We start from the raw sequence: 23026 nt of genomic DNA, 5'->3' as shown, positions 1-23026 counted from the left end.
CACAAGTACAGAATAATTCACCTGGGCCAGTGCAGACTGATTATTCCCAGAAACACATTGAAAAAAAAAAAAGAAGGTAGACACCTTATCTCATAGTTATGAATAACTATCTTAATATGTAATCTCATTGTAAGCATGTTTGCTGAACAACCACTAGTATTTTTATAATACTGTAAAATGAAATATAACACAAATATACACATCCAGACTGACCTGATAAAAGGAGAATACACAACATGGTCCTTCCAATACCTGAGGGTGAGAAACATTATTCAGAAAACATACAGTACATAACATTTATAGGATAACTTGTATACAATGACAAGATTCTGCTACTCATTTATTTATAGGAAGCCAAAACCGCCTTCTCGATAGTCGGGTAAGGCCATTGGAGTTTAAGCTTCCTGAAAAAACTGGTCTCTCCATTTGGCTATGCAGTAAATCTGTAAAAAGACTTTTCTTAAGATCCATATTTTTAAAACATATGTCTTACCTGGACATACTGTACTGCAGGCTGGTGACATCTCCAAACTCTCTTATTCTTGCCCTTTATCTATATCGCACCTAATTTTAAACTAATACCTGGACAAATGTTGAAGCTCTGCCTTCTTAATACCCTATTTCTCCCCCTCCCTTATATGTCCTTTCTTCAAAGCAAATCCTAAGTCATTGACTTGCAAATCACTGATCATCTCAACTCCTTACAGCTGTCGCACAATCTCTTGCGCCTTCCTTTGAGACACCAACAGTGATTAAAGCCTATGTCCCATCACAGACTCCTACAATTCACAATGAAAAAAACATAAAAAGTAAAAATAAAACTCTGAAAAAGGGCTTAAAGCACATGCATCAAGATGGCTAGAAACAACGGTATGATTCAGTCATAGTATATACAGTACATATTTCTTTTTTTATTCATGTATTTTTACAAATGATTTGTATATGCGACCGGAAAATGTCAGATAAATAGGTTTGTGGTGTCTTGTAATCCCATATGGGATGGGCCAAGTGTTTGGCATGACACAGAAATAAAATAAAACTAACTAACATTGGCCTACATGTTTATGCTTCACATGGCTTTGTGATCTGCAACTATAGTTTCAGCATTCTATCTGAACCCACTGTTAGTCAGACTCAAATGAGGAGTCTGTTGTGCACTAAAATTGGCACTTAGCAGACATATCAGAATGCTAAGTGTAGTTAGCATCTTTTATCAGTTTATTTTGTTTGTTAGCTTGTTAGCTTGTTAGCTTGCAGGTGTGTTTTTGTTTTCTGTTACGACAGTCCGCTATGCTCTGGAGATTTCCGGTTTCTTTGCTGGTTCTTGCGTATTAGACAGGTTGGTTTACAGAAAAATATAATCAAGCTTGCTCGGGAAGCGTTTGAATCTCAAATTTTAGGGAAGTGCAGAGACATCTTCCTCTTCAGGAGAGGAATGTGAAAACACCTCTCTAGCGACAAACTTTGCATGGATACATGTCAGTTTAGTCAAGGTCAGACATTTTAGGGGACATTAACATAAGAAAAGGGGGACTTTAAAATGTTGAATAGTGGAAAGTGGAATCTCATACAACAAACTGCAGTGTTGGATAAGGTCACGGATGGCTTAGAAAATGTTTGCTGTGTTTAATGCAAATCAGATGTAAAGCCACATGGCCTCACCTGAGGCAAACGGTATGCTAACATGAGGTGATGTGGGGGTTCCTTGTTTGGATGAGTGACATTTACAGTAAAATCCAGACATGGTACCACAGTAATCAATTTGATCAAGTCTGATAGCCTTTCTTTGATATTGAAAATTCATAACCTGTAGCACTATATATGTATAATGTACATTCAATATTTTTGCGCTTGTTACATTTCACAAGCTTCTTGGCCCAAATACAGGAGGAACAAATGCAAAAATGTATAAACTTTGATATGCCAATGAAGAATTCTCATAAAAGTTCCTGTTTGCACATAAATTCCCACAACTCAACATACTGTTCTGCATGTACCTTTTCCAACTCTTTATCAAAGCAGTGTGGCTTACTGTTCACATTGTACTTTCTGACTGCACCATAACATTAAACACAGATGTTTTTCATGTCTTTTGTGGATATGACCCCAAAGGTAAACCAATTTCTACCTTGGGTCTACGGTGCGATTCATTAAGAAAGGTACATGTAGAAAGATATTTGGTGGTTAATGTGGCAGTAAAGTGTACACAATCTGTAGTTAAATGTGTATTGTCAGCAGCTACTAAAATCAGTTAAAGCATATGCTTGTACTTTATGGGCTTGTTAAAGCTCCCATCACACACCTGTCAATGACCTCTCATCTGTAAATGAATCACCAATTTAAGACTACTGGTCTGGTTCCAGGTATTATCTGACAGGCAAACTGGGTGTATAACTGTTAACCTGCTTTATTTAAAAGATCACATTAACTTCTGTGGGAAAAGGCCTTTGCTGTGCATTAATGTGTTCTTCCTTATGTTTCAAGAGGAAGTATTTATAATGTTCTTTTCTGAAGCCAAACATGCCACTATAATGATAACCATTATATTTGTAATGCAATGCAGAGTTGCAGCATTCCAGAGGTCAGGTGGAGGTCTCAACAGTATGTTTAAGGTGTGTCATAAGTGGAAAATGTTAACCACTGGACTCAAACACCACACCCATGAGGCAAAGATGTGTCATTCACTGTGTGAGAGCTTTACTGTTACGTATTCCCATAATCATATATAAACACACACATGCACACAAATGTCATGCCACAACATGTGAACGTCACAGAAACTAATAGTAGGTTGTGCCGTAAAGGCTGCAATTTTAAGATCAGATAGTTGCAGTAAGGTAGACGGAAAGAGAAACCAGTGCTTTGCTCAGAAAAGGGAGGGCGCGGGCTAATGAATAACTAACCTAACACCTATCCCTGTAATGTGTTCATACTTTTTTATACAGCAGAAGAGTCTCTTGCTCTGCCATCACCGAGCACAGACGTGTGTCTGCCTAGCGAAGAAAAGTAGCTGTAAGTATGAGAAATAGTCAGCTAAAAACAAGATCTGTTTTGTTGTGAAAAAGCATGTGAATTAAAGTGATGTAAATTAGTTTAAATTGCTAAGAATGGGTACTTCCAGAAGGGGAACAGAACCTTTTTGTTTTTAGTAAACTGTTAGATATCTGACAAATATTCAAATATATGTTCACATAGACTGATGGAAAAACAGGCAAAATGCTGTTTATAAAATATTACTGCGTGGTCTAAAGGAGTTTTAAAGTTGCGGTTTTCTTATGTGCTGGAGAACTTCTCTTATTCTCCATCTAAATGTTAAAATGACCTTAAGATATGTAAAAAATAATACCTTCTGGTTATTATTGGATTGAATAATGAGCTGAGCTCCAGGTAGTGTAGGTTTGATGACTGAGATCTGTGTAAGGCCTATAAGCCGTACTCTGTCTGTTTGTATGTTAGTGAGTTTTAGAAGTGCTGGTAGGCGGATTTTGGACAGAGACTTTCAGACAGAGCCAGACTAGCTGTTTCCCCTTGATTCCAGTCATTATGCTGAACTAAGCTAACTAGCTGCTTGCTGTATAGCTTCATATTGAGCGGGCAGTTATGAGAGTGATAACAATTTGCTCATTTAACTCTCAGCAAAAAAGCGAATAAGCCTATTTCCCAAAACGTCAAACTCCCTGAGTCCAAATCCAGACCTTTATTGTCTCATCTTATTGATTACTTCAATGAAATCATCATAATCTTAATTATATTATTTTATTTAATCAAGTTTTTTTTCATTGGTAATAGCGTGTTGGTACACTGGTGTAATTATGTTTTCTATGGGAAGTGAGGGTGTGGTGGTGTGTGTGTATTTAGCAGAGAAAACAAGGCCCAATATATCAAGCACATCAAACAGTGCAGGGTGTATGAGTTCTGAGTTTCAAGACGTGCACAGTTACGCATATTTACACAGTTACAGCATTAGATAATAAATACAAGTTTAAAGTTAAAACTTTGTTTTTTTAACAACCTGTTTAATTCATTATGGAAGTTCAGCACTCTTTCGACTAGGCTAACTGTTCTTTTGTGTTTGTTCTGTGGATATAAATCATTCCATATACTTCCTCTATCAAAGATCATCCTGAGCAACTGATCACCTCTTTTTTTAGTGTTCTGCAGACAATGGCTTCCCCAGGCCATATGTTACCAGCAAAACAGTTCCTATGCAGCATCTGTCAGCAAGTGTTCACTGACCCGGTCACCACACCCTGTGGACACAACTTCTGCTTGGCCTGCATCCAGAATGTGTGGGACGGCAGTGAGGTCTGCCAGTGCCCCACCTGCAACAAAACATTCACCTCCCTGCCTGAAATAAGCATCAACACAGCCTTCAAAGAGCTGGCGGACACATTTCGAAATATTACAGTCTGTTCGTCGGCTTCACAGCTGTGCGCAGCCAAACCAGGTGAGGTGGCGTGTGATGTCTGCGCTGCAACCTCCCTTCAGGTGAAGGCCCTGAAGTCCTGCCTGGTGTGTCTGACCTCGTACTGTGAAGCCCACCTGGAGCCTCACCAGGGAGTCGCCACCTTGAAGATCCACAAGCTGATCGAGCCGGTGAACAACCTGCAGGAAAGGATGTGTAAAAAGCACGAGAGGCTGCTGGAGATGTTCTGCAGGGACGAACAGAAATGTGTGTGCCAGTTCTGCACCGAGATCGAGCACAAAGATCACCATGCTGTTACGATAGAGGATGAAAGCGGAGAGAGGAAGGTAGTATACCCTGCTTTAGGGATGTAGGCAATATGGGTTTGTGAAGATCAAAATGAATGCGTGATAATAGTTATTATTAATTAACGCATTAAAGCATTACAGATGCTCACTCTGCAAATGTTGTTCTTACTGTCCAAATGTCTTTAAACAGCTAGGACTAAGACATTATACCAAGTCCAAGCAGTTTGATATGGATCAGCCATTCAAAAGACTGTATAATTGCAAATCGTCAGTATATAATTAGGCTACATAGAGTGTCCAAATGAAAGTTTAACAAACACTGCGTCAACAGGGGTTCATGACAAAGTGCCATTGTTATACATGCACTTCTCTGTTGTAACTTTTATATTTACAGCAGTCTTTGGGGTTGTTTTCTTAAAGATCCTTCGCTGCATAAAAACGAAGGCAAACATGCTGCATGCAATTTTGTCTCAAGGATTAGGCTCTTTGGGGTGGGCTAATGAGCCGACATGTGTATTTAACTGCAGGGAGGTGCAACTGAGGTACACTGTAGATTTAAATTGACATTAAAAAACATCCAAAACTTGAAGGGCATTCGAAGAGCGCAGACCTTCACCAACCAAGGCCATAATGTTAATGCAGTGTGAAATTTCTCAGTCGGGAAATAATTTTTCATATTATTCTGACACCACATGAATGCAGCACAAATGTCTCACAATGTAAACGGAAGTGAAACATAATTTGTTTATAATGGTTTAATGGGTTCTGGAAAAAAAAAACATAACCTCCTTGGTAGAGGTAATAATCCACATAACAATAATGTTACCAAGATAGAGACAAGAGTTTTCATCTTGAAATAGTCAGCCTATAACCTCTATCTTTGGTGGTTGACAATGAAATCCTGAATATTGTTTATGTTTCGCAGGTACATGTAGGCTACTGTATGTCTAATAGTCTTATTTTCTAGTAGTGCTAGTGAGAAAGTTACAATCTGCCAACTAAGGATTTTAATTTCCATTCTGCCTGTTTAGGTCCAAATGAAGAAGACTGAGGCAGATTTTCAGCAGATGATCCAGGAACGACTGGAGAAAGTGGAGGAGATCAAAAGCTGTCTGAAGCTCAGCAACGTGAGTCCTAACGCAGAGATTCTGCAGGTTTTCACCAAGTTAAATTCTTTTAAAGACTTTTTAAGACCACTATTAATGACACTTAAGACCTATATATTGCATTAGAGGTAGGGAAATTAAAAATTATTTAAGACCTACCACACAATACTTAAGCTAATTTAAGACTTTTTAAGGCCAAAGATTTTGATTTTGAAATTTTGTACTTTTTTATACTTTTTTGTATGCTAACGTTAGATTGTAATGGAACAAAACAGCACTTTCTACCATCGAAAATCACAGATAAAAGCTTCTGAACCAAATACTACCCAATCGGACATGTTTCAGCAGTAGCCAGTTAGCCATGTAGCTACATGCAACAATGTTAACACTGTAGCTTTAAAAAAAAACAGTCCAGTCCTGCCTGGCTGGAGCAGATGACCAATCATAGAAGGCCGGCTTGGAGTTGCGTAATACTTAGCCAAAAGTAGAAAAAAAATGTTGAAACCAGAGCATTCGGAATAGTTGCAAAGCTGAAAGTTTTAGCTCACGGGGATTTCTCTAAAATACGTTCATTATTTGACGTTTTGGCCACTTTCAACTAACCTGACTCCGCCAGATGGATTGCTTCGCATTTGCTCGGCATATCCATCTGGGAACTTTCCATTGGAGAACTTTTGGGAAGGGGCGAAAATACTGGTTAGCTGATTGGATAAACCATCTGTCTATCACCTATGTTGGTGATAGACGGGCCAAATCAACCAATCAGATCAACAAAGCGTATGAAAATACAACCACAATCCCGCCCCTGCTGCTGCAGGCAAAGCATAGCTCGCTAGCTCAGCAAGCAAGCAACATGTCGGTAAAGGATATTTGCCGTTTGTGTAACGAGAATTTAGGAATAAAAGGCACCCTTTCAGGTTCCCGGACCATATTCCAAAAGAAGGATCCAAGAGAAAAAAGCATTAGTGAGCAGGTAACAGAATTAGGGCTACTGCTGTCTGAAAATACTGGTTAGCTGATTGGATAAACCATCTGTCTATCACCACCTAAACCCGCCTCAAAACCAACGCTGATTGGCCCGGTCGTTTGGCTAACGGCTCCAAATTTTCTCTATCTCAAGATGCCAGACTGATCTGCAAGTGGAAAACTGGAGCTCACGAGATCAGGACGGTCTCACGAGGCTAACTTTTAACATGAACATCCAACATTATAAAATTGTAGATATGACAGAAATACGGAAAAGCATAATATGTCCACTTTAAATCTGACATTCATTTTACATAGCAATGTTCAATTCTCTTCCCCGTCCAGACGAGTGCAGAGGAGGAGATGAAGGAGAGCGACCGTCTCTTTACGTCTCTGATTCGCTTCATAGAGGAGAGACAAATCGAAGCCAATGCGGAGATCAAGGAGAAGCAGAAAGCAGCGGAGAGGAAGGCAGAGGAGCTCGTCGACCAGCTGCAGCAAGAAATCACGGAACTGCAGAGTAGAAACGCTGAGCTGGAGGAGCTGAGCTTCTCTGAGGACCATCTGCACGTTTTAAAGGTCACAATCACCAAATTAAACTGTGGTGAATACTGGGCTTTTAACCAAGGGAGTAAGCTTCTCCTCGGAACGCGTAAAAACACACACACACACACACACACACACACACACACACACACACACACACCTATGTGAATGGTTCCTGTAATATGTAAAAGTGCTTTTAGTAGGCTACTTGTTAAAACTAGAAAAGCACTGTATAAATAAAGATTGAAAACACTGTAAACGATGAGGCTCCAGCAGTAGTGTCAGATCTGTGAGTCATTGGGATAGAGCGCCACCTGCCCATTGACACCTCGATGTGGCCGAACATGGTAATGCAGCCTATTTCTCCGGGCCCATGGCGCTCTAGATGAGGATTCGATTCTAAGCGAGTAGCGGCCACATTAAAAAATAACAAAACGACAACACAATCTAATGGGCTCGTATTTTCAACAGACAAAATAACTGAGAAAGTAGGCCTACTACAGTGTTAGCCGTGGCTAAAGGAAATGTGATTTAGCTTAGAGCCCAACTCACCATGACCATATACCTGATTAAAGTTCCTATTTTATGGATGAGTCATGAGAATTCGTATATACATTAATTTTACGTTGCATTTATGAGGCGTTACCCACAATTCCAATGGGCATCCTCAGCCAAATCAAAGCCATGAAAACTAAAGCAATTTAAAATCTGAACTCAGTGTCTGCAGTGACTATGAGATGGAGAACGGCTGAACAGAGTGTGTCCAACATGGGAATGAAAAGAAAAAAAACAAATGTGCACCGTCAGTGAAACAAGGCCTTTAAATACAGCTCGATTCCAGTAAAAGTTTTGTAGGTTGCAGAAATGCTTTTAACTTATGAGGGCTGTTGGTTAATGCGTAACTAAAGTGATATCCAGTTTTAGCATCATATAAACACATTTTCTGGTTTTTTTCCACCATGTCAAAGATGACATTTCTGAAGGAAACAAAACACTGAAATTTTGAATGTTATGTTAAAGGAAGAAAGTAGAGCCTTTTGGCTTTTTTAGTACAGTAATATTGGAAGTGTATTGGAGTTTGACTAAGAATGAGTCAAACTCTACAGGTCGATACTTTAAATCAATGCACTAATCACATTCATACGGTAACATTCAAATTCTATGTTTACTGTTTCCCTCTGGTAGAGGTCGCCCTCTCTCATGTCTCCTCCACCCACCAAAGAGTGGATGGAGATCGGCGTCCACCCTGAACTCTGTGTGGGGACGGTGAGGGGAGCGCTATCTAAACTGGACGACACCCTGAAGAGTGAACTGGACGGTTTGAAGAAGGAAGGTAAAGTGAAATAATTAGTGTAATAAGTGCTACCATTTTTACACTGCATAAAAAAACTAAACATCAAACTTGCCTCATAACTTATGACACTTCTTAATTTAACCTTCTCTAAAGTTGTTATCTAAACTGTGTCATTGAAACTGTCCAAACTGATTTTCATTTTCTTCAACAGAGATGAAGAAGATGCAGAAATATGCAGGTAAGACCTCACTCAGCATAATTATGTGCTTTCAGTGTGTGATTTATTTTATTTTTATTTTTTATTTTTTTGCATGTTGGATTGGAATATAGTTAATATAATATGGTAGGATTTGAAATGTTTAGATTTTGCTGCCCACTCGTGGTTGTGTCACAAAAAAACACCTGACAGCAATGAGATAATTGGGCTGAAAGCAACACACTGACTGCACCAATTTTCACAACGAATTTCTCATTGTTCTACAAACAAAAACGTATGGCAGCAGAACAATTTGAAAGATACAAAATGACACATAATGGCTTTGAATTCACAAATGTATTTATTTTTGGTTATACTTTTTTATTTGGATAGCAGTCTGTTATAATTTCATTTAAGTAGTAGTAGTACATATTCCTGTTGATCATATTTTACAAACTACAAAATAAGTTTAACTTTTAGGGATGTAAGGTCAGGACTGGAGGTCAGTTCTATTTGGCTGCTCATCAAACCCAGAAATTAACTTTATATCAGTGAAATGTGCACATCAATGGAACACCAAAAATAGATTTGCAATTTAAACATTTTCCAGCCACCACAACACGCATCGCATTTGTTTAGAAACTGTAGTAAATTAGAGGGAATTGCATACTGGGTGTCGAGATGAATATTTATGATTAAACTCTGTACCATTGTTTACAGGAAGGCTGAGCAGTAACTGGACTAGTGATCTGTACAGAAGTAGCACAATACAAGCAGTAGCAATAGAAGTGCACGTAGATGTGGTGGTATTTGTGGAAAATTCTGTATTTATTTAACTTCTCTCCATCTCATCTGCCCAGTTGACGTGGTTTTAGACCCAGACACCGCACATCCAAACATCGTCCTGTCAGCTGACGGAAAGGAGGCGGGCCGTGGCGATCTGCTGCACATCGTTCCCGACAACCCCCAACGCTTTGACCCCGTCATCTGCGTTCTAGGCAAGAGAGGCTTCCTGTCCGGGAGGTTCTACTTCCAGGTCAGCGTCTTGTTTGCTGATGGATCCATTGTAGAATGGGGTTCAGGATCAACTTAAAAGTGTTTTGGAAATATATATATATATATATATATACACACACTATGCTGTAGTTTTCATGTTCAATGTTTCATATTCTCTTGCAGGTTGCAGTGGGTTCAAAGACCTTCTGGGACCTGGGCGTGGTCAAAGAGTCTGTAAACAGGAAGGGGATGATCACCTCCAAGCCGGAGAACGGCTTCTGGACGGTGCGGCTGAGGAGCGGGGAAGAGTATCGTGCTTTGGACTCCCCCTCGGTCCTTTTGTCCCTCAAAGAGAAGCCGCAGATTGTCGGAGTGTTTACGGATTATGAGCAGGGGACCGTGTCGTTCTTTGACGTGGAGGCCAGGTCTCCCATCTACACCTTCACTGGGTGCTTGTTCTCAGGGAGGATCTTCCCCTTCTTCAGCCCGGGTGTTTTTGATGAAGGGAAGAATACGGCACCATTGGTTATCAAAGCTGTTAATCATTAGCCTGGGAAAACCCTGACGAACTTCCGGCAAATTTGAGATTTGCTCTGCAAGTCAGTCTGGCCAAGAGCCCATTCAAGCACATTTCAAATTTTTCCAAATCGAGGCACCAATCACAACCGTTGAGGCGGGCTTTACACGATGACGATAGCGCAGCGAGGGCATGCAGCTTCTTGTTTACATTCAACATGATGGCCACCGAAGAGCAGCAACCCGTTGATGCCGCTGTCGCTGCTACGTCACCCGGATGGTTGGTCTGATTGGTTGAAGGACTGTCCAATTAGTAGTTGCAAGAAATATTTTGACTTACAGAACTGATTCAGTATTCAAAGTAAAGTTTCTATAGTACATACACTAACATTTCTTAAAGATTGTAATCCCCCACATCCTCAATACAAGGAATTTTTTACCTTTCAGCAATTATAAGAGAAGTTTTACAGTTGCATGCACAAAAATGCATTCAGAGAAACAAAGACTGTACTGCTAAAGTATATCAGCCGATCCATTATGGTTCAGCAACCAACCCTGATCTGTGAAAGTATAAAAGCTACTACGGGTCAGGGTTCAGTAATGAGTGATTCAAGCAGTCCTGGTCACACCAGGCTAATATCGCACACAAAATCTTAAAGCCTCTGCCCTTTGATGAAACACAGCCAAACACACTCAGAACGCTGAAACACCAGCAGCTGCTTAAATAATCAAAACTTCTGAAGTATATAACATTAGAAAGTAGGTTCAATAGTCCTGATAATAATATGTTTAATTGTAATATGTTTTACAGGGTTATTTGTATTATTATGCATTGTTCAAAGGCCCAGTATGAATATATTTTGTAGGAGACAGGAATTGCTCTCAAATAAAACCAAAATATGGAATTACTACAAAACATGAATTGCTAGTGTGTTAATATATTGTTTTGTTATTTAAGGACAACTTTCGGCCCCAACCCCACCTCATGCCACCATTTACACCCTAAATCAAACTTGTGCAAAATTATACCAGACATGTTTATGGTTGTGTTGTGCTATGGACTCTACAGGCTTAGCATAGCATTGTATTTGCATTGCAGACTTTTAACTGAATTTTACATCAACATTAGGCTGGTGCTAATTAATGATGGTAAAAAAATAATTCCGACATTAATGCTGAGACTAGCATGTTTCAATCAGTGGTTCTATGGAGATTTGATTTTTGAAATAAATAAACCTGTTTCAATCTTGGCCCAGATACCTTTTCTGTTTTGCAAAACCTTTGCATCAGCCCACAAAAGAGCGTCCCTGTTTCCATGTGCTTTGCATTTTTAGAGAACATATTCCAAACTAAGCATGGAAGATAAAGAAGGAAGCATTCAGCCCGAAACTATTAATCGTGCACTACTCTACTGTGTCTGTGCAGCTTAAAGCTGCATCCATGGTTGTTGTTTTTTTACCACTTGGAGTGCAGCAATGTAAGCAAGACCTTTGACATATCATTTTTTTTTAAGCTTAATGGCTAATGTCTTAGCCAACTGTTGCCTATTTACACATCCAGCAGATATGGAGCAATATTAGCATTCATTGAGAGTCACATTTCTGGCCACCTGGTTAGATGTAGTTTTACATGGCATGTCAGTGTCCAGTAAGTAGATGGATAGGAAGATTTACTTAGAAAGAAAGCAGACCGGTCTCCTGTTTTGAATATATAAGTTGTGTCGCTTTAAAAGGTACAAGAAACAAGAGAAGACTACACCCAGGTTCTGTTGTTAGAGATCGTCTGCCTTCTCCATCATAGGTACATTTTATCATCACTACAAATAATAAATGATGGGTTCAATTGTTTTGTTTTTTTCCCCCTAAATTGGTCTTCAGAATCAGAATACTTTATTGATCCCCTCAGGGAAATTGTTCAGTTGCAGTTGCTCAGTCAAATTCAAGGTAAAAATAAGAGTAAGAAAAGAGAGAGTCAATAACTGTATAAATTAACATCAAGTAACATAGTGCAAGAAATTACAACATTAGCAAGGGTGAGTACACACAGCTTCCCCCTTTGAGATAAAATCATGTTCAGTTTTTTGTCAGTATGTTCAGTAGTGTAACACACACACGGACTCCTACTCTCAGATGAGTACACACAGTCAGGGGCGGACTGGGACAAAACAATCGGCCCTGGCATTTTTGGCCCAGGTGGCCCACACCCACCGTGATTGGTCAGACACATTCCCTGCAGACAGTCCTCTTAAAATACGCGTGCATTCTGCGTTCATGTGATAGTTTTGGATCCTTCAAGAGGGGTCTCAAGATTTATCATGCATTATGATTCCATGGAACTTGTATAAAAAGAAAAAGGCAGTTTTGTTTAAATCATCCTTTTTTGGTTCAAATAGTTAGATGCGAAGATCAATAGGCCTACCACTCTCATGTGAAACTACAGCAAACAGCCTTTTAGCTTTTAGCTTAAGCACAAGACTGGAAACAGAGGGAAACAGCTAGTAAATAAAGGACAGACATGATAGTGGTATTGATGTTCTCATTGAACTCTTGGCAACATTAACATATTTCCCCAAAACTATTCTTTTAAATGAGAAAATATACATTTTAAGGTCTTATAGTCTTTGCAGATCCACTGAAGAAACACCTTGTGAGACTGAAGCTGACTGTTGACGATTCCTCCAGATAGAAGTGACGAAACTCAATGAAAAAACTTGCAATGTAACCTTTTGTATCTCTTTTCTGTTGCATAGGTGGAAATGAAGCTGGGCAATAAAGGTGTAAAACTGAGCTGGACGAAGTTTCCAGAGAAGAATAAAAAACTAAAACAAGAGCAAACGGAAACACTTGAAAAAGTGTGTGTTCCATAATTCACACAACTCATTTTATTTTGTGCGTAATCCTTTCAGCTTTTTTAAATATGTGCATGAAAGAAACGTCTTATTTTAACATTATTCTGAGTAACATTAAAAGATAAGTTTATCATCTCCATTTTGGCCGGAACTGGACGCACCTAGATGATAAACATTAAATTGAAAATATATATCATAAAGTGTGATTATTTTGTACTTACGTAAATGTAAGTGTAGATGCAAAAATACAATATAAAGTATATTTCCTTTAAAAAAGTGAAAAATATAGTGGATGTAATGACAATTTGCTGTGATGAAATAAAATGTTTTGTACAAAATGTCCAAACACAGATGGGTTTTATTTGTGTGAGCAGTGAGAACATCAAATTTAAAACTTAGCATCTGCTTCGCATCCAGATGAGTGACAGTAAATTTCCATGATTCTGTTCCTGATGTGCAAGCGAATGTTTTGTTTCGTTTTATACCGAGAAAAGCCAGGTGGCATTCACTGTAATGGCAGAATATGGTGGGGCCCATGGACCCTTCAATACAGAAAAAAACTCAGATTTACAATTAAGTGCTTACAAACATCGGTCTTGCCTATGATCCATCTGCAGGTAAATGCATCACATGCAGATCATAATGAACTATGTTGATTGTTTGGTTTGAGATATTTTTATGGCTTAATGAATATATGGTAGCTGCGTATCAGAAATCATACCAGTAATCTAACTACTAACCAGTGCAATTCCAGGCTAATAAAACTCTAATTTTCATAAGTGTTTATTTTTCGAAGCATCCAAATAAAAATATTAATACAGCTTTAAAAAAAAAATACATTATCATAGATCTCCTTGAAAATTACAGAAACAATGATGTGAAAACTCCACATATGTTGCATAGTATATGTAGGATTTTTCACACTAGGTTTTGCAAAGCTTTTCACAAAACCTTTAAATTTGATGAATTCCCCCGTTGTTTCCATAGGTATCTTCGGTGCACCTGCTGAAGGTCTTTATTATTTTACCTTCTTCTTTTTTGCTGGAGGACTACAGGAGTAAGGGCTGTCACTGTATTGTAACTACAGCGTCATTGCCAGCACAACTGATCACAAAAGCTCTGACTCAGCTGATAATGGAGGAAATGCAGCAATCCTGCATCTGAAGAAAGGAAACCAGGTGTATGTGCGCATGAAAGCAAAAACTCACGTTTGGGCAGGCAGCCACCATACCTCCTTCATTGGGTTTCTGGTCAATTAGCCTAAATGTGAGAATGGATGATTCCATAAGGATGATTCCAGAAACCTGAGATCAATGATGCATCTATGTATTTCCATTCAAATTCAAATTCTGTTGCTGTCACAATAGGCTGTTTTGTTCAACCTGAATATTAAAGCAGTAGTCCTGTGAGTCTTAACTGTTTCATGTCAAAATCTATTGGTCCATACAGGATCAAACCTTCTATTTTGGACACCCTATTCGAATGAATCACCGGAGCAGGGCTCAACAATAAGGATTAACTATAACAACCCACTAGCCCACTAATTAATATATATATATATATATATATATATATATATATATATATATATATATATATATATATATATATATATATATATATATATTTCTATAGGGGCCTAATTGACTCTGGGCAAGAAGAATTTTTTTTCAACATTGAACCCTGCACCTGAGACAGCTGATCAGCGCAGTGCTTCCAGGTGGAAGGATAGACAAAGTCTTATCTGGCTGCTTCCCAGGGGTTTTGTTTTTTAAAAGAGCTGTTAACATCCATAGGCGTAATTTACGTGGGGATGTGGGGTTACAACCCCCCAAATATTCAAAACTCATATCAGAAACATCGGATATAATAGGAAAACACTGAAAACATTTTACTGCACTATGAATATACTTTATACTAGCCTACTAAATACATTTAGCTGATACATAAGCCTACTGTACATTTGCTAATGTGAAGTTTAGAAATCAGAACTTTTACTGTGGAGTATTTCCACAGTGTGGAGTCAATAGGCTACTTTTATGAGGGGCAGTTCAGTAAAGGATCTTCTTCCACCACTGCAACTGTAGTAGGCTACTGGTGTAGACAGTAGGCTATATAGCCCACTGTAATGTATTTATATATGGGTAACTTAGTAGCACTAGCAGCAAATGCAGCCTGTGGCCACTAGAGGCAGCCGAGCGTCCACGCGTCTATGTGGACCATTGATGTGGACGCACCAACTTGTACGTAAGCAGAGACGATTTGACGTAAGGAAGGAAGGAGTAGCCTCTCTCCAAGATGGCGGCGACCATAGACAACAGCAATGCTGCTCAGGCGACAAAGAGAAAGCACCTCGGAATCCCCGAAGCCGTGTTTGTGGTGCGTAAAGACTGATATTCCTCCCTTTTACTACGTGTCTTCAATGGTGTTAGGCCGTTGAAAACACACTTTTATACGTGTAGCCGATGTGTGGGGGCGTCATGCTGGCTACGAGCTAGCTAGTTAGCCGGAGAGCTAGCTAGCTAATCCTGCTGTGTGTGCAGGCTGGGCGGCTCCTCACCTCCATCTATGGACATCACAGTGGCTGTGTGTGAGCTGCTTCTTTATTTTCACTGTACCTCGTTTCCTCTTTAGGCTTTCAATTATTTAAGTTAGCCTGGTAACCTGCTTTGCTAATAAAGCTCTTGCTTAAAATAACGATAGCTGCCTTCAACCTTTCCCATTCATTGTTAGGTAATATTAATACTGCTTTATTCAGATCCTTTACTAGCTAAAAGTACTGACACTCTGTGAAAATACCCCACTACAAGTAAAAGTCCTGCAGTGAAAACTACATCAGAATACTACCGTAAGACATCCAAAATACACATTTAGGTGATTATTTTACTTTAGTTTTTCTATTTGCGACTGTAACGTTAGATTACTCCCAAATTTACCAAAAGTAAGCAATAGGGAATGCCTCATTTGCACATTTTAAACATAACATTTAAAAATACTTGTCATTCAAAAAATAATTTTCTTCTTCTAGCTATGTAATCAACTGGGGAAGTTTCATGGTGACATGTTAGCTAAAATGTTGTACTCTATTCACCTGTAGTGTCTCTGTTATTGCTGCATTAACATGTTGCATTTTACTGCTGCAGATGTTTACGGTTGTACTAATTTGAACTCCTTAATATGCTGTTGGGTAGTTTAATCTACAGCAATGTATCATATTTTATAAGATTATCATATGTATGTAGCGTTGCAGTCCTGTAAAAGCTTTTCATGTCGTCAGAAAAACAGCCCTGTTTTAAGCTTTGTGTCAATGCCTTTTTTTAAGCTGATCCAAGAGGCTTTTAAAAGACTTTATTTAGCTTAAGAAGTAGGAGAATTTTCATAACACAAAGGAACACTTCATCCTTCAGTTTATCAGGAACATTTACATTAAAAATAACTATGCTCATTAGTTTTTTTCTTGAGTAGGCCTACCTATTTGACGATTGTAGAGTCAGACCAATACATTGGCTGGGCCCATATTATTCGGAGCTATCTGCATAAAAAAAAGACATTATTTTGTATTGGTAATTTATCGGCTTATGAATCGCTAGAGATTGCAGTAAGGAAATGTCAAGATATGTTTCAGGTCATTTTTAAACTAGTGTTGCCATATAGCTTGTCAAACAGACAGCACACATAACTTTACTTTTCCTGCTCCTGGACATTTGTCCTAATTCTTAAAAAATTAAATCACTCCTAATAAAAGAGTGTTATGTTTGATGTTTGTTGAATTATTGTTATTGAATTGACTCGGATATCATTCCGGCTAGAATGTCTTGGCTTGACTGTGTGCTATTTCTCTTCTGCTGAATTTTACAGGAGGATGTCGACTCTTTTATGAAGCAGCCGGGGAATGAGACGGCAGATTCAGCTCTGAGGAAGCTGGACGAACAGTACCAGAAATATAAATACATGGAGCTCAATCTGTCTCAGAAGAAGCTCAGGTAACACAAAAGACAAAAAGACACCTAGTCTGCTCGCATATAATAAATTGACACTGGAGTTTGTCTTTGTGAAACTAGACAGTTTGCTTTCCTATTTTTTCATGTGCTGCCAGGACTGCTCAATAACCTGTAATGTGTAATGAGAAGATAGAAGACTGACTAGTACTTAATATGAATGTAAGCAGACGGTTTTGCTTACCAGTGAAAGGGGAATAGCCTTCATGCTGTCAAAACAAATAACTCGTTGGGTTTTCACTAGGGCTGTCCCAAACGATTATTTTTTTTAAACGATGAATCTAGTGATTATTTTTTTGATTAGTCGACTAATCTAACGATTAATTTTTCAATTAGCGATTATTTACCCATTGCTCAATTATTAACAATTTACACAAAACAAATTTCAATAAGGTTCAAATCTCTATTTATTAAAAATAGTTGGACAAGGAGAAGTTGGACAGTTTTATTTTGTCTCGTTCCAGTGATTGGCACATCTGGGTGATGGCGTCGGATATGCCTTAGAATGTTAGATGTATTTCCACTCACATATAATACCCGACAACTGCTGAACAACGCCAACGCACAATCCTCGTCTTATCCCCGACTCTCTCGCCTGTAGCCTACTACTGGAACTGACCCGAAGACCGAAGTTTTCGAGGCGGGGGCAGCATTAGACAAGAGGACGTGACATGGGAGGCTCCAGGCTGCAGCCATACAGTCTGCAAGTTTTGCCAAACTTGCGATCTTAAAGAGGCCAGCGGGGCACTCTTGTGGGTCGCCACCACTCGCCATACTCGTCTTTTCGTGCTGCTATCTCTGACTCACTCACTGGACTGTCATGTAGGCGGAGGAGCTCGGCTAGCTTCAGAGCTAAGGCGGCGGTACAGATTAGGTTAGGGTGACCAGATTTCCTGGAGCTAAAACCGGGACACTTTGCACGTGACCGTAGTGCTCGTGCACGCGCACGCTTTTTAACGTGAACATGTGCCAGCCCAGGTCAGACATATCCACAGACAGTAACTTCATTATTTTGATCATAGGCTCCTCATCTAATAATAGTGTTTTTTGCTGTAGAATTAACAAAAATGCAGCAACAGCCTTTTTCAGTTTAGTGTGAGATTTTTTCTAAAAAAAGATTCTTTGAAGTGTTATTTATTCTAATAACACCAAAAGAATTAAAATTATTTATTGAAAATTTTGAGCATAACCACTTCATTTCCTGCATTCTGGTGAATTTTTATGCATACATTTCTACCTTTTTCTGAATCAATGTATACTGCAACCTGCAAATATCTGTAGCCTAGGCATCATTTAGGCTACTCCTCCTTCCTGTTTGGCGTCTTTTGGTGAGGAAGTAACCTCCTTAAATGTGCATATGTCAATTATTCACCTCAGTGATTCATTCATTTTAATTTATAATAGACCCCTGGACTGTAATATTTCAGATGTGTTTGAGCAAGATTTCTGCTCATGTCCAAAACTTTGTGCACCTTCAAAATACAGTATATGTGTTCTCTGTGATTTGGAGGAGACGATGAGTCGTGACATTGGGAAAAATAAAGTTAGGTTAGTAGAGAAGAATAAAGAATAAAGTCCCTATATTTCAGAAACTAATCTATACCTGTACCATATAGTCTGCTGTGCATTACGTGATTGCTCTGCTGATACAGCAGATCTCAGACCTCCTTACTGACACAGTCCCGTTTGGGTCTCTGGTCTCTGAATGAGACAAATAGTTTAGCTAGAGAAGTAACTGAACGCTGCTCTACATCGGAGGTGGAAAACTACAGAAATTAAAGGGGCACAAACGCAACACATCTACCGCAGCATGCCCACAGCTGAGCGCGTTTTACAGAAAGAGTGGACACAAGCAGGTCTGCTTCAGAGCTCCGTGTGTCTGAGTCTGAACCGTAGACTGGAAACATCACGTCACAGGACCTTCAAACTAAATCATTAGCATTGCGCTCCTAAACTTTGTGTTGATGGCATCAATGTAGGCTATTACACTGATTTGGCTAGGATTCCTCCCAAAACTTCACCCGGCTTTCCTCACGGAGAGACGGTTGCTAGGTGATATCAACAAATACAGCATGGTCGGACCCCGCACGTAGCTGCCCGTTCTATTCGCCTCGGAAAAATAAACTGGACAAAGTTACATTCGGGGCTAAACTCAAAACATTCGGGGCTGAAGACCCGGCAAAATGGCTGACGCCGCTCCTGGTGTAAACCGGGACATTTTAGCGTCCCGACAGGCTTTTGTCGGGACTCGGGACAAACAATTGAAAATCAGGACTGTCCCGGTCAAATCGGGACGTCTGGTCACCCTAGATTAGGTGCCCCTAGAACCCGCGTATCTAACAGTAGTTCCACATTACATTAGTTCTGCATTACATTAATTAATTTGCACGTGAGTTTTATTTATTTATTTTATTTAGTGACGCGTCGACGCAAATTAATTGTCGACGCATTTACACGAATCGTCCCAGCCCTAGTTTTCACATAATGTTCCGGAAATGCAACAAAGACATTGGTGAACAAAGATTGTTGGTGTTTGTAGTTTTTTTTGGTGTTTTTTATTTTTTTTTATTGTATGTATGCTTCCTGTATGTACTTAAAACTCTATGAATAAGTGTTTAACATCACTGAATTTGTGCATTGTTCTCTCATGAAGAAAATGTATTATCATTATTTGTTATAATTCTACTTATTTATCATGTTTATATCTCTTATGCCACTTTTGAATTTCAGAAAATTCCTTGGTCTACACACACATACACTCCTGTAATAACATCCACATTTGCATTTGGCTGTGTATGAATGCCTTCCTTATTCGAACTAAAACGTTTTACTTCTCTTGTTATGTAGGTTGAAAAGCCAGATCCCACAAATCACACAGACGCTAGAAATCCTGCGACACATGCAGAAGAAAAAGGTGTGTATCGTCTTTTTTGTGAACTAATGTGGAAATGCTCTTTTACACCTCTTCTTAAAACTCATTTTTATTTTATGGCTTTATTTAAATTATTGACACCAATGCATGCAGCTTATTGGGTCATTAAATCTACATTACCTAACATTTAATGAGCGTTTGAGATTTGGACAATAGGGCAAAAACTTCAATCACAATATATTTTTATATCAATGCATATTGATAAATGTCGCAATATAGATTAAGTCAATATTTCTGATGTTAAAGATTTACTTAAGATTGAAAATCCTTAGTAGCTGGTTCTAAGTGTTTCAAATAAAAATATGTATAGGCTGCAAACAATGACTAAGTCAATTATACAAAAATAAACAAATCTAAGATCTTATCGTATAAATTCTTAAAAACCAAAAAACAATTCTTTATCTTCAAGGGTCTTTATTAGCCAATACGTCCATCTATCTGAGCAGTGTGTTGGAAAATACAAAACGTCTTAAGATCAAACTTAGTTAAAGAAACGGGTGAGTGTGATGAAAAAAATGAATGATGGACGCCTTGCTTTAATGTTTTTGTTTCCCCAGGAGACCACAGCGCCCATGGAGACACACTTCCTGTTGGCTGACAATGTTTACTGCAAGGCCTCAGTGCCGCCCACCGACAAAGTCTGCCTATGGTTAGGGGTATGTAGAGCTCCGATTTAAAGTCAGTTTTATTTCACTGGTATGTAGGCATCGCAAAACAGTGTAACAAAATGGTTATAAGTGCAAGACAAGCATGAGATATTTGGGCAGAAGTTATACATTTCTAGAAAAGGTAAACTTAAGTGATGAATGAAGGATTGGTAATGCTCAGGAGAGGTTGGAGGCTACATCGGTGAAGGCTATAACTTGAGTCCTCTCTGCATCTCATCCCCCTACCCCCCCCAACCCCCCGTACTCTAACAGGCTAACGTCATGTTAGAGTACGACATTGATGATGCCCAGGCTCTCCTAGAGAAGAACCTATCCACGGCATCTCGTAACCTAGAGACACTCGAGGATGATCTGGATTTCCTGCGCGACCAGTTCACTACCACCGAAGTCAGTATCCTTCCACTATGTGGTCCACTCAGGTTGGGCATTGTGCTCAGTCAAAGTTCTGTGGAGCTGTCGTTGCAGTTTTGTGTAGCACAAGCTATTGCTCATTGATAGTGCTGAATCACTCTGAAGCAATTGTGTTGAAAATGAGGACATCTGCTGGACAAACCTTGGTATTGCATCTGCTTGGATGGATTAAATCTGAGATGGTTAGAGGTCTTACTACTTTCATTATTATGAATTAGTTCCAAAAAACAATTAGCAAGTACATCTTGCATTCAAAACGAGCACAACACTTCTCTGATATGCAGGGCTGGGTATCATTCAAAGATTTTCAATACTGTGACTCCGAAACCGTTTCCTAAACAATACTTTTTTCGATACCAGTTTTAAGGAAATCCATTTTAACAAAAAGAAATTGCAACATCACACATTATGGCACAAATCTTTTTATTTATTTTTTAGCTCCTACTTCGTGAGCCCCGTCCCTGTGCAGTAATGTTGAGTTTTGCCTGCGCGTCTCTACTATGTGTAATGTTAAATGTTATGACAGCCAATCGGTAGCATTATTAGATCTTGGTAAGAAGCATGCTGCATTCAGATTGGCTCACTGACACTGATAAGATTTACTCCTTAGGTATTGAAATGATGAGGCATTTTTTGATATTCAATACTAAGGAGGCAATTCGGTCGGTGCCTGAAAAATATAGAATTCGGTACCAAGACCTTTTGGTGTGGTGAAGCGAGGCATGGAAACATCACAGGTTTGTTCTCTTGTCATACCTACTTACTAAATGTGCACACCTCCAGCTCCAGTACACTGTGAAATAAACATCAGAAACACTGTTTTTAATAGGACGGATCCTGCGGTCGCACTGCTGCTGTTGTTCCTTAACTCACTGCTCCCCTCAGACATGGCACGAGTCTACAACTGGGACGTGAAGAGAAGGAGCAAAGAAAACCTCCTGAAATCAGCAGACAAGTCTTAATATCGACAGGACAGCGTCCATGTCCTCCTTCTGCTAACTATCTTCTCCTTTAGTCAATAAAAAAAACAAGGCCCCCCATTCATGTGTATGTTCACCCCAGGGCTCGGCAGATAAGAGGACATGCTTGAAATATTTTTAAAAGTTGTAGTGCGTTTGATTTAAGTCAATGTGATTATTGAAGAAGCACACTTTATAACTTTTAGTTTTGAATATGCCCTCTATTAAGTCAGGCTCAAACCTCTACCACTACTGTTTTCTGTTGATTTGTTACTTTTAAAGTATTTTTTCAAGTAAAAACTAACAAAAAAAACAAAGGCAACCAGGCACTTTTTGTATTCTTTTTAACGATTTAAGTATGTTCCTGTTATCTTTGGCAGATTTATGCAGAATGAGGGTTCCTCGCATCGTCTTTTCTTTCCCTGCATTTTTCCCTCCTTACTGACCTGCACTTGCAACCTGCAACAGCGTTCACACATATGGGACTATTTACTTGAGTAGTTAGTTCTTGAAACACGTCCAGTTGCCATTATACTCCGTAGAATCAGACTTGTAGGATCACAAAGATCTCAACAGAAGAAATAGAGAACAAAACTTTTTCAGCCTCGTGGCTCCAGTTTTTACTTCAGAGGAATCAACTCCACACCTGCTGCTCCTCCTCTGTCCCTCGACTTTTCCACATCAAACCATCTCGTCCTCCTCTTCCTCTCCTCTTAGCCGCTGTTCTGTCTGTATTTATTTGTCTCTCACTGTATTCATTAAACAATGAATGAAGAACATTTGGGCAAAGAGACGAGACCTTGACCTGTTCTGTGTGATTATTCTTCTGAGGAGAAGACCTAACCGGTTAGAAACAGTGTTAGAAGTCAAGTACCTG

General features: G+C 39.2%; 2 protein-coding genes across 2 annotated transcripts; both read left to right on the top strand.

Moving 5' to 3' along the window:
* The first annotated feature begins 4164 nt into the window (after positions 1 to 4164).
* Positions 4165 to 10435, top strand: LOC114545367 (E3 ubiquitin-protein ligase TRIM39). The gene is made up of 7 exons (XM_028563640.1): positions 4165 to 4752; positions 5745 to 5840; positions 7131 to 7364; positions 8517 to 8664; positions 8837 to 8863; positions 9682 to 9857; positions 10001 to 10435. Exons 1-7 carry the CDS (start codon positions 4165 to 4167, stop codon positions 10364 to 10366), a joined length of 1635 nt encoding a protein of 544 aa, XP_028419441.1. The 3' UTR covers positions 10367 to 10435.
* Positions 10436 to 15419: 4984 nt separating this feature from the next.
* vbp1 (von Hippel-Lindau binding protein 1) lies at positions 15420 to 22231 on the top strand. The gene is made up of 6 exons (XM_028564016.1): positions 15420 to 15560; positions 17040 to 17164; positions 20027 to 20093; positions 20669 to 20767; positions 21032 to 21170; positions 22076 to 22231. The coding sequence occupies exons 1-6, from the start codon at positions 15480 to 15482 to the stop codon at positions 22150 to 22152; spliced, it is 588 nt and encodes a 195-aa protein (XP_028419817.1). The 5' UTR covers positions 15420 to 15479; the 3' UTR covers positions 22153 to 22231.
* Positions 22232 to 23026: the final 795 nt, after the last annotated feature.

This window comes from Perca flavescens, chromosome 19 (genome assembly GCF_004354835.1).
Source record: "Perca flavescens isolate YP-PL-M2 chromosome 19, PFLA_1.0, whole genome shotgun sequence".
Lineage (NCBI taxonomy): Eukaryota > Metazoa > Chordata > Actinopteri > Perciformes > Percidae > Perca > Perca flavescens.
The sequence above is the reverse complement of the archived record's forward strand: the minus strand, read 5'-3'. Positions and strand labels throughout refer to the sequence as shown.

Bases quoted from the DNA above. Each gene is read 5' to 3' on its own strand.
- vbp1 (XM_028564016.1), top strand. From the start codon at position 15,480: ATGGCGGCGACCATAGACAACAGCAATGCTGCTCAGGCGACAAAGAGA. The intron at 20,094-20,668 runs GTGTGTATCGTC...TTGTTTCCCCAG, and splicing joins GACACATGCAGAAGAAAAAG to GAGACCACAGCGCCCATGGA. The intron at 20,768-21,031 runs GTATGTAGAGCT...GTACTCTAACAG, and splicing joins AAGTCTGCCTATGGTTAGGG to GCTAACGTCATGTTAGAGTA.
- LOC114545367 (XM_028563640.1), top strand. From the start codon at position 4,165: ATGGCTTCCCCAGGCCATATGTTACCAGCAAAACAGTTCCTATGCAGC. The intron at 4,753-5,744 runs GTAGTATACCCT...CTGCCTGTTTAG, and splicing joins ATGAAAGCGGAGAGAGGAAG to GTCCAAATGAAGAAGACTGA. The intron at 7,365-8,516 runs GTCACAATCACC...TCCCTCTGGTAG, and splicing joins ACCATCTGCACGTTTTAAAG to AGGTCGCCCTCTCTCATGTC.